The following is a 12,676-nucleotide window of genomic DNA, read 5'->3' as shown; positions in this document are numbered from 1 at the left end:
TATGGGAATTATTGGCCATACAAATTTTAATTGGATGAACATTTTTTAGTTTTATGCCTTACCCAGAATTTAAAAATACATATAAATACATTTAGATCATTTACTTTAATCATCAATATCAGAATGTGAAGAGACTTTCAACCAACACAACAAAAAATGTTTCTGAAGACAATCACCTGCACCTTTAAGAATAAGCTCACGTGTAATTATTTGGGTGGAAAGCTTTTTGTGAGAAATTTTAATGTGTGTATAAATATATGCAATTATTAGTACACAGCTTAAACAATTATAGTGATTGAAATCCATTGTTTCTGTTAATGTTCGCCTGAGGATTTCTCTATCACCATGACAGTACACCTAAAGAGACTCTCGCTGATGCATGTCCGTCTGTGAAATTGCCTTAAGATCCCTTCCTTTCTCTACCAAAACAGTTAAATGCTTTAATTCCCCCTCACCATGGATGAAATACAGTGTGATATCATCGAGCAGAGAAAAACTGACCCTCTGGCGTCACAGTTATTTAATTGCCTCCTCCATGAGAATTCCCAAAGGTGTAGATTTGTTCGAGCCGATAAGTCCCAATTCTGCAAATCAATACTTCTCTCTCTAAGGTCAGAGAATTGGATTTCCACCCGACATTGAGAAGTAGAGCTTCTAATAAAGGCTTGTACCAGAATATCCTCCCACCAAAACCCTGACACCAACTACATGCTTGGAGTTTGGGAGCTGGTAGATATTTGAACTCTGTCTGGGGGCACAAGTTACAAAACCACAATTCATCTTGATTATGGCTCTTGAGGATGTGCACTGTTGAGCACTGTAATTGATTCACCCGTCTGTAGTGATGATCCGTGTATTTGATACGGTGGGAAAAAAAATGTCCACAGCGCGCGACGTCTTCGTCTTCTCCCACAGGGGCAGACGAGCGATAAATAAGATTTATCATCTCACCACAGACCAAACTCATCTTAAGCGTGAAAAGTTTATCTTCAAGGTCGTCAAAGCAGTCGACCGTCAAAAGCAGACTGAGGAAGTCACACCAGGTGCCCGGTACTTCAAGAGTAATGATTCCCTTATAAACATGAATCACCTGGTAAAAGGACAGATCTCCCAAAGGGAAACCACAATGGCCACAGAATCAGAGGTTTAACTGCTTGTGTGCTGAACTCAGTCGGTCAGCTGATATTTGTTTCTGTTGGAAAAGGTTAATGGGAGGCTGACCTTACTATTGTAATGTGTGGCAACTGTATTGAGTAGCTTTGTCTGGATGATTGTTATCAGTAAATATTGTGACGCTAGCTTGAAATGGAATCAATTTTCTACATGAATGTTATTGATCTCATTGGGAATGATTAATCCCACTCAAGACAAAACAATGAACTTCCAGTGAATCAATAGAATTCTCTTTGGTGACATATAATGCGCTTTTACCAATCAGTTTGTTCACTAAAACCAGTGGTAGGTAAATAGTTGCCGTAAACGATTACCTAAAACTTACAAAATGTTTATTAAAAACTTATTAATTATTTACATTATGACTTAATACTTAAGGCCATAACATTTTTAAATACAAAAAACATTATTAAATACAAAAGAATAAAACAAATAATATAAATAAAACTTATATATATATGACAACAACATGGTTGTAGAATTTGCCATGTGTACATGCTATGTAGGGCGACATGGTGACGCAGTGGGTAGCACATTCAACTTAGCTGTAACAGCTGGTTCAACCCTCGGCTGGGTCAGTTGGCATTTCTGTGTGGAGTTTGCATGTTTTCCCCGTGTTTGCGTGGGTTTCCTCTGGGTGATTTGGTCTCCCCCACAGTCCAAAGACATGTGGTACAGGTGAATTGGGTAAGCTAAATTGTCTGTGGTGTATGTGTGTGAATGAGTGTGTAAGGGTGTTTCCCAGTGATGGGTTGTGGCTGGAAGGGCATCTGCTGTGTAAAACATAAGCTGGATAACTTGGCAGCTCATTCCGCTGTGGCGAGCCCAAATTAATAAAGGGACTATGCCGAGAAGAATGAATGAATGTATATGTTCAGTTCAGTTCATCTTTATTTCTATAGCACTTTTACAATGCAGATTGTTTCAAAGCACCTTAATATAAAAGTTCTAATAAATTGAAACTGTGTCAGTCCAATTTTCAGAGTTCAGACTTTAGTTCAGTTCAGTGTGGTTTGAATTTTGCTGCTGAAAGTCCAAACACTGAAGAGCAAATCCATCGAAGCACAGCTCCACAAGTCCCAAACCTGATCTGGAATTAAATGACATAAAGTTCTTTACGGACAGCAAGGTGGTCCTTGGCTACATTTATAATGAGTCAAAGCGTGTGAGTCCAACGTGTCCACCAGTCCTTAAGACCGGACCAATGGCACTATGTACGTACCGAAGAAAATCCAGCAGATCATGCGTCGCGATCCTTACCTGCATCATACCTGGCACAGACTTCCTGGTTCACCGGTCCTTTCTTCCTTCGACAGCCACCTGCAGAAAAAACAAAATCAAGCAAGATGTTTGAGCTAATTGAACCTGAGAATGATGCAGAAATTCGTCCTCAAATACAAACATGTGCTACTTACCTGGAGGAAGCAGGACTTATATCTACCAGATTTCAAAGGTTTTCCACCTTCACCTCTTTAGTATAAGGAATATCACCTCTAGTTCACATCGCAAAATCCTTCAAACACTCGAACCAAAACAGCAAACGCAAAGGTTGGCACAGATGCGACTTACCACGTACTCCAAATTAGATGAACCAAGCAGGAAATGTTGTACTTAAAGCAACACAAAAGGCTGAATTTGTAAAAGAACTGTCTGCACTGCTAGCTGACCAACCTGTTTCCAAAAACAGCTGCTTGCGTAAACTCAGTCATGGAGGGCAATTTCATTTGTGTTGGCATAAGATTAAAGCACTCTGAGATTGCAACTGCCGAAAAGAACCCGATAATTCTCCTTAAAGATAGCCACACATCTTTGCTGCTCATTTGACATCATCATGAGCAAGTAAAACATCAAGGCCGTCATTTGACGGAGGGAGCAATCTGGCAGCAGGACTGTGGATCTTAGGAGGCAAGTCGCTAATAAATTCAGTACTGCACAAATGTATAACCTGTGGCAAGCTGTGTGGCAAGTTTGAAGAGCAGCACATGGCGGGCCTGCCATCTGAACGACTCAAAATCTGCCCTCCCTTTACATACGTGGGGCTTGATGTATTTGGACCCTGGTCTGTCACTACTAGACGCACCAGAGGAGGACAGGCAGAGAGCAAAAGGTGGGCCATCATGTTTGGCTGTATGAGCTAGAGAGCTGTGCACATCGAGGTCATTGAATCTATGGATGCATCAAGTTGCATAAATGCTCTCAGGCGGTTCTTTGCATTAAGAGGTCCTGAAAAACAGCTCCGCTCCGATTGCGATACCAAATTCGTTGGGGCATGCAAGGAACTTGGAATAGACAAGATGGTGCAGAGGTACCTCAGTGAGCAAGGATGCAGCTGGGAATTCAATCCACCTCACAGCTCTCTCATGGGAGGATCATGGGAGCACCAGACTGGCATTGCAAGAAGAATTCTAGATTCAATGTTTCTGCAGCTAAAAGCTCGCTTAACCCATGAAGTTCTTTGCACACTACTAGCAGAAGTTATTGCTATTAATGCACAGCTACTCTTACCTGTGTCGGCAGACCCGCAACAACCATTTATACTTTCACCGTCAGTGCTCCTTACATAGAAGACAGGAGATCCACCACCCCCTTGAGATTTCTCTGACAAGGACCTGTATACAAAGCAATGGAGACAAGTTCAGGCACTTGCAAACCAGTTCTGGACATGCTGGAGCCGTGAATACTTATCTTGCTTGCAACACAGACTGAAGTGGACAGTACCTCGCAGAAACCTTCAAGTGGGAGATCTAGTTCTGCTCAGGGACAAGCAGATAGCCCACAACTGTTGGCCCATGGCCAGAATCTCTGCTGTATTCCCAAGAAAGGATGGATATGTGAGAAAGGTTGAGGTTACAACAACTGATCAAGAGAATATAAAAACCTTTCTAAGGCCAATTTCAGAAGTTGTCCTGCTTCTACCAAAGACTGATCTGGAAATTAAGGTATAGCCCAGAAGCTCATAGTGACCTTACATAGGTCAGGCGGGGAGTGTGTTGCCCTTTAAGAGGTTTCACTTTAAAATATCTACTTATATTTTATATGCATATTCCCTTTGTTCAAATGTGAAATTCATAATTTAATTAATTAATCTCCTTCATTTGTAAAAATGAATACTTTTATTTTGTGTTATAACATACTTCCTGTTTAGTCACTTCCGGTTAGTGTTCCTGGCTCTGTGTGAAAGCCATGTCAGACGTGCTTTCTCGGACAATCTAAACCATCCGCTTAAAATCATCATAGAGGCAATGCCGTAAGTTTATATTTTGTACATTAGATATGTTAAAGACATTATGTCAGTGATTATTTTGTAAAAATACAATGTTTTCATAAGTTTGTTTGCTAGTGTAATTCCTACTGCAAGGAGAACTGTAGTCTGTTAATGTTATGGAAATGTAAGTGCAAATACCTGTCAAAACTCAATTTCCGAGAATTGTTTTATTATTTTATTGCAGTTTTCACCATAATTGCTAATAAGAAAAGTGACAGATATTATCAACCTTTTTACGACTCTGTCTTCATTGGCTATGGTTTAACTCTGTGTTTAGTCAGTCACAACACACTGCACGAGAACAGTACAATTGCCATGTGCCAAAGAACTGGCAAAATTAAAACTGATCTGTTTTTAGTAGAAAAAGTTGTCAAATATAATAATTTAAACTACATTACATTGTATTATTATAATCATATTGTGTTCATTTATTTATTCAATTTTTTCCGGCATTTTTTTTTTAGTCCTTTTATTAATCAGGGGTGGCCACAGCAGAATAAACATCCAATTTATCCAGCATATGTCTTTTATGCAACAGATGCCTTTCCAGCTGCAACCCATCATTGGGAAACACCCATACACTCTCACATTCACACACATACACTACACCCAATTTAGCCTACCCATTTCACCTATGGCATATGTGTTTGGACTGTGGGGAAACTGGAGCACCCGAAGAAAACCTATGCAAACACATGGAGAGCATGCAAACTCCAGACAGAATTGGCAACGTACCCAGCCAAGGCTTGAACCAGCGACCTTCTTGCTGTGAGGTGACATTGCTACTCACTGCGCCACCGCGCCACCCTCATATTGTATTTCATTAATAATTTATACTTACAAGTTGTATTAATTTATATTTTAAGAGTTCACACTTAGCTGATGATTGATTATAACCTTGTTTGGCATGCTGTCCCAGGAGAGAGCCCTGAGCTCAAAATATCCTTGAGCGCTTGGCTCACTTCTGTTTGTAGAGTGAGGAGGGGTGAGATTGAGTTCAGGTAGATCTCTAGAACTTGTGGCTAATGACGAATTGCTTTATGAGGGAAAAATGCGGTTGGCTATGAACTTGACTATGGTGCCAGTTTGGTTTAGTAAATTTAGTCAGTGGGAGGAAACCAAGGAACCGGGGGAAACCCATGTGAGCACAGGGAGAACATGTAAACTGCACAAAAATGTCAACTGGCCTAGTAAGGATCAGAACCAGTGATGTTCTTGTTGTAAGGCAACAGTGCTAACTGCTGGCTGGCCGTGCCACCCAATTAAGGAAGAAGGGGCGGAAGCGGGGATTCTACAAGACAAAGATGACTGTGTTGAGAAGATGGTTATTTATAGCAAGGACTATAGAATACACAAGACATGTCACTTGTATAGTTTTGAATAGGGAACAGCGTAACGGTCAATATGGCAAATGAATATGCCTTCTAGTACATGAGCCAATTGGCATCACTATAGACTGATGAATCTCTGGGGGAGGGGCTTGGAACAGATGTGAGTTTCTGCAGATTTTGTGTGATTAAAATGTTTATAAATGAAACTAAAGACACAGTTGTTGTTCAATTTTATTGGTGATTCATAATATGATATTTAATTATAAGCTTGGCAAGCAATTTTGGAGAATTTGATGTTTCCCCATTCAAAAAGAATGCCCGAGCATACTGCCCAAGAGGCGTTTCAAAGATGGCCGCTGAGTGAAATTACTTTCCTTAAAGGGACTTTGTTTATGGTGGCTCAGGACACATCTGATTGAAGAAACGAGTGATGGCTGATGTGGGTCCAGCCATGGTCGATCATAAGCACGTGATCCTCTCAAAACTAGTTTATAAATAAACTTCATTCCTTCATTTTCTTTTTGGCTTTGTCTTTTTGTTAATCAGGGTTGGCTAGAGTGAAATGAACCGCCAACTTATCCAGAATATGTTTTACGCAGTGGATGCCCTTCCAGCTGCAACCTAACACTGGGAAACACCCATACACACTCTTTCACACACATACACTATGGCCAATTTAGCTTGTTCAATTCACCTATAGCGCATGTCTTTGGACTGTGGGGGAAACCAGAGCTCCCGGAGGAAACCCACATAAACACAGGGAGAACATGTAAACTCCACACAGAAATGCCAGTTGACCCAGCCAGTGCTCGAACCAGCAACCTTATTGCTTTGAGGTGATTGTGCTACCCACTGCGCCACTGTGACACCCTAAATAAACTTCACATAATTTATATATAGCTGTATGATTTATATATAGTTCTATGTAATATATAATGACTATGATTTTGACAAAAATAGGCATAAAAATTGGCACAGTCTCCCACCTTTTAGACAGAAACAAATTAAGCAACTGAACAAAGTGTTAAATTTGCTGTGCCAAAACATATCTATTTAAATCTTTCATTCAGGAATAGGAAAATCTCTCCTGCTCCTTCTTCAACATCTCCCTGTAATAGGTGATTTTTTTCAGGCTAATTTCATGTAATCCTTTCTGAACAGGGTACATCCAGCTCTTTCATCTTGAGAAAAATTTAGTTTCTCATTAAATATACCAATTTCATTCGACTAATCTCACTGTTCTTCTCTATTTTTCCATCAGCCGCCAAAGCCAATGGTGATTTCCTCAACAAGCAGCACCGCCACCTGGTCGAACTTGCGGCTAAAGGAAACCTGCCGCTTCATCCAATTCGAATGGAGCACGTGGAGCCCACAGCGTCTTACGTCACAGAGGTCCCGTGCATCAAACAAAATGGACAGAAGCCCAAGAGCATTAAAGCCAACATTTCCCATCCCGCGATGGCCTACAGCTCCAATACCATCGCAAATCCAGGCATGCTGAGAAGCTGGGAGGCCGCAGAGACTGCAGGTCGACGCAAAACCTACAACCCCAGGAAGATGTGCATGGTGGAGCAGGTCAATGAGCTACACACTGCCCGCAGTCATCACTACTTACCCACGCAACCCTACTTTGTAACCAACAGTAAGACTGAAGTGACTGTTTAAGAAGCAGCTGAGAGCCGGAAGTGAAATCATATCACAAAAGGACTCTCCACACTGCCCCTAGTGGACTGGAGGAACACCAGGGGTGAGCATGTCATGCTCTCTCGATAACATGAGGGACACTCAAAGCGTTCGCCACTATTTATATCCACTGTAACAATGATGTGTTTGTGTTCCGTCAATGAAAAGGTTACAGGAAACTGATGTAAAGAATTGGCTCTGGAAAAAGATTCAGATCAATAGCAATAAGATATAAGAGAATGGCTACGGTTAGATGAGACATTATAGAAATGAAACATACCACATTATTGATTCCTAGTTATTAAAGGGCTGGCGTGGAGTATGAAACACAGGGTGATGCTCTTATGTGAAATAAAATACAGAAAACTTTGGCACCGATTTGAGGGAGACTGGAATTGAGGCCGTGCCTTTTGTTTTGTCATTATAACTAAATAACCGGACGCTCGAAATATGGAGTCACATGTGCTGAATATTTCATGCGAAAGTAGCATTGTCATGCCATGAGCACCACTGTTAAACAACATGGACATTTGGGCACAACTATAAAAATACGTGTTTGGTCTCCTTTTGGCGTTCCTTTTTTTACGTGTACTCTCAAACGCATACGAGCATGTTGAAATATTTGTCAAAATGTCATCAGTAGGTGTATCTGCTGCCACATGTGAGGTTTTTTGCACTTTTTACAAATGTGTCGTATGGAAGGTACGTTTTATTGATTTATTTATTTCTTTTGTCCCAAACAGATGCGACCATATGCATTTATTTATACCATTGCCAGTATATGTATGCAGATTATACAGTACATTGTGCCAAGAAGTAGCTGGTTGAAGTTATTGTGTTCAGCAATTATTTATTGAAATATATTTATTTATTTTCTGTTTCGTTCAATAGTACGTTTGAGAGAAACTGTTTCTGTTGCTACATCATTATCTAATGGAGTGGTAGTTCTGGAGATGAAGATGTACTTTAAACTGGAATAAAATAAGCTTTTTCTTTCCTCATTCTCTTCATCTGTATTTTTATTTTATTTTTTTTGTGTGTGTTCCTCCTCCATTGCTGTGTTTGATGCTAACGGGATGTTCCAAGTTTTCACAAACAGATCAATGAATTTTGTTGTATCCAATTGAGTTAATTCAACAATACGGAAACCAGGAAATATCAACACAAAGAACTTGACCTGCGCCTGCACTTTACTCTAATTGCAGATGAACCAGATCATGTGAAATAACTTTAGTCTAGGATGAATCCTGTCAAACTAACACCTGCTGAAAAATATTTATGTGTGCTCCATGCTTTCCAATTACTCCGTTGCATGTTGTGTGCATGAGCAGTAAGCAAAGCTGTAGATGCTTGATAACGCATATGGTATTTGAAAGTTACAGGTTTATTTATGACAGGACTGTAACTGCCATAGAAAGCTATTTAAGGAGACAATATGGCCATTAATATCTCTCCAGTAATAACAAGTGGACAACTCCCCCTCACAATTTTATGATATTCACATGCTTTTGCTTATTTGCACTTTTATTTATATTTTTATTAATATAATTCTTTATGTTCAAAATAGTTACGAAAACTTAATTACAATTTTAGTTGAATCTATTTTAATTTCTATGTCATTTCAACTTTCATCACAAGAAACAGTACAACATACTTCTGACTTAACTTGTCAAAAATCTGTCATAAACATGATGGTCATGAAGACATCACAATTGTGACGTTTTTTTAGTGGCATGAGCAAAAAAAGTGTCAATACTCTGTCAAATAATTTTATAACACTGTCATTAATATGTCTTGACATTTCAATTTGCACCACTGTAGTTACTAAAAATATATATATTAATGACGCTGTAATAAAATTCATGACATGATTATAATGGCCTCATGACAATCATGTTTATGACAGATTTATGACAAGTCGGGATGTATTTGTTTATATCAAGTTCATTCATTCAATTTCCTTAAGCTTAGTCTCTATTTCAGAGGTTGCCACAGCAGAATGGACCGCCAACTATTCTGGCATATGTTTTATGCAGTGGATGCCCTTCCAGCTGCAACCCAGTACTGGGAAACACCCATACAACACTCATACCAATTTAGTTTACTCAATTCACCTATGTCACATGTCCTTGGGCTGTGGTGGAAACGGGAGCACCCAGAGAAAACCCACGTGAACATGTTTGAATATGCAAACTCCACACAGCAATGCCAACTGACCCTGCTGGTACTTGAATTAGCGACCTTCTTGCTGTGAGGCGACAGTGCTAACAACTGAGCCACCGTGCCACCCTTATGTCACATTGTCATAACAAATATATCTCAAACAGTGTCATCTTTGCATTTAAAATAACATGACTGAACTAATGACACTTAATGACAGCTGCCATAAGCATGTATAAAATCTCATTCATATTCATGACAGTATGATTATAAAGGTTTCATGACAGTCTTATGAACAACACTTTCAACCAAAGTGTTTTCTCAACAAACTTATGTGAAACATCACATTGAAACTTGTATACCTTAATAAAATAAGATAAGACAAGGGCCAAACGGTGGTGCAGTGGGTAGCGCTGTTGCCTCACAGCAAGAAGGTTGCTGGTTTGAGTCCTGGCTGGGTCAGTTGGCATTTCTGTGTGGAGTTTGCATGTTCTCCTTATGTTCCGAGTGCCCTGATATAGGTGAATTGAGTAAGCGAAAATGTCCTGTAGTGTATGTACGTATGTCTTGGTTCTACAGATTGGGGGTTGAGTGTTGGGCTAACAACTCACCTCATAAATACTAGATGTTAAGAAATATCAACTTCGATATACAGTAAATGGCCCTGGAAGTAAGACAAGGTTAACTTCTTTTAATGGAGTAAAAGCACAAAAATGTGGTTGTATATTTTAAAGATGGTTACAGTGTTGACAGAGTAGTTTTATCTTTGTTTCTTCTAACATGCTATAGATGTATATTTTCCTTCATATGTGAATACAGATGTATGGAGTATAACAGAGGTCTAAAAGCATTTCAATACCCTACAACACACCAATTTCTGAGGTCCATCAAAGGGTGCGACGGTGTTTTGTTGGAAATAGTCAGGGAGCAGGCAGAAAGTCTTTCATCTGCTGCAATTCGGAAGAAGTCCCAGATGAGGAGCAGGGACGGGAAAGGCTCTGATTGATTTGATTCAGGCACTTTGAGCAAGAATAAGTCAGCTAATCCAATCCTCAGCTGCACACATTCACCTCTGAACAGGTGCCTGGAAACAGCCAGCGATTGAATGAGCCCATTTCTGTGGGGGCCTTGTTGAGCTGCCAGAAATCAAAGTTCTGCTCTGCAAATTAAGATCGAGGGTACGAGTGACCTAGTTAACCGAATCAGCATCGGCCTGTTCGGCATACAGAGAAGATGTATTTGGAGAGCGGGTGGTCGACTGCATTTATTTGTTGAGGGCCCATGCAGACCATGAGGCATGAATTCTTTTACAATGTCTTCAAGGTCTGCATGTACTGGAGAGAAATAACAAAAGAAGTTATCCTCAGAAAACATATTTTATATTGCTCTATATAGGTGGTATACAGCACAGTACGATAATTTATGCCAGACAGCCCCATAAAAATTAGACAGAGTAATTATATGACAGAGTAAATAAAATAAGCAGAAAATCCAACACAATTTCATGGCAATTCATAATTTTTTTATTTAGTTGCTAAGTTATTTTAATTTGGATAATCTCATTTGTACACTGAGTCCCCCCCCCCACCCCCAATGAGGGGTAGGTTTAGGGTGGGGTTTGGGGGCATGCACCTGTAAAAATCTTACATTTTCATTCTAAATAAATTGTTTTAATTTGTACAATTAAGCTACCGTTTCTCATAATATGTACAATTCCTCATAAGAGTGGCCTGGAAAATCAGTAAAATCAGTTCTTTTCTATTGACTATAAAACACTATTTGTTTGGTTTTATAATGATTTTAAATAAAAAAAACTATATAAGGAATACACTCTCTCCAAACTGCTGTCTTATTTTGAAGCAAATTTAAGTAAAATGTGGACAAACCAACCGATTGATTACATTTTTACATTTAATTTAAAAACACAGTGGTTGAGTTTTTTTTTATGTGCACTGTTAGACTTTGTCACAATTTTACAATTATTTACTGCAAAAACACCCAGTAAAATACCACATACATTCTTTACAGTTCACTACAGTAATATGCACTGCATTGAGGGTCATTTTTAAATTTTACAGTAACTTACTGTAATTAGGAATTTGCGGTATTCTACTGTAATCAAAGTAATCGAGTACTGCTACTGTAGTTGAAGACAAAAATGAGAGTTAAAGAAAATTGAGCCACTTGTTTGGAATTACTAAAATTCAATAGTAAATACTAAAAATAAAGGTTTTGTGCTGCTAGTGTAAAATGTAAATAAATTACCGTAAAACTACAGTAAAAACTGTCATACTGTAAAATTGCAATGTGGTATAGGGCATTTTACCATAAAAAAGTTGTAGTAAGGCTATTTTACTGTAAAATGAAATTGTGATAGGGCCCTGCTACTGTAAACACATTTACAGGTAAGCTACTGTAAAGGGGCAGTTGCGGTAACTTGCTGGTAATAGTGCTGTCAGTGAGTTACTCCAAAAAACAATCAACTGTCTAACAGTGACTACGTTTACATGGACATCAGTAATCAACTGATTTGTCTTATTCTGAATGAGACAATAATATGATTAAGGTGTTTACATGAGTTGCTTTTTGAATGTCCCCTTCATGATCCCGTTTTGCATGTTATAGCACACAGTTCGATTAACGCCATTGCATCACTTTGGGTGTTTCATTTTTAATTTGTCCACTCCAGTTGCAGTTTGGCACTTTCACTTTCATTCAGGATCATTTCATACATGCTCCCTATGATATACAAGATATTGAATGTGAGTATGAACTGCTGGAAGAGTGTTGTTTCAATAGAATTTGATACCAAACGCAGAATGGCAAAAAACCTCACCTACACGATGGTAAGAGTTTGATTAATGTGTTTACATGTCTGTACTGCACTTCAATGCGACTAAAATTGGCATACTCCACGTCTTAATTAGATTTCTGTTTAGTTCGATTATGACCTTAATCGGATTATTCTTTCATTCATTCATTCATTTTCTTTTCGGCTTAGTCCCTTGATCAATCCAGGGTCACCACAGCGGAATGAACCGCCAACTTATCCAGCACATGTTTT

The 12,676-nt window shown here is 39.1% G+C and overlaps 1 protein-coding gene across 1 annotated transcript in view; it reads left to right on the top strand.

Moving 5' to 3' along the window:
- The window catches only part of shisa9a (shisa family member 9a), a 117,351-nt gene extending 108,928 nt beyond the window's left edge, over positions 1 to 8,423 (top strand). The window contains exon 4 of the mRNA XM_056468861.1: positions 7,031 to 8,423. Coding sequence (XP_056324836.1) covers positions 7,031 to 7,434 — 404 coding nt within the window. The 3' untranslated portion in view covers positions 7,435 to 8,423. The remainder of the gene's footprint in view (positions 1 to 7,030) is intronic.
- Positions 8,424 to 12,676: the final 4,253 nt, after the last annotated feature.

This window comes from Danio aesculapii, chromosome 12 (genome assembly GCF_903798145.1).
Source record: "Danio aesculapii chromosome 12, fDanAes4.1, whole genome shotgun sequence".
Classification (NCBI taxonomy): domain Eukaryota; kingdom Metazoa; phylum Chordata; class Actinopteri; order Cypriniformes; family Danionidae; genus Danio; species Danio aesculapii.
The sequence above is the reverse complement of the archived record's forward strand: the minus strand, read 5'-3'. Positions and strand labels throughout refer to the sequence as shown.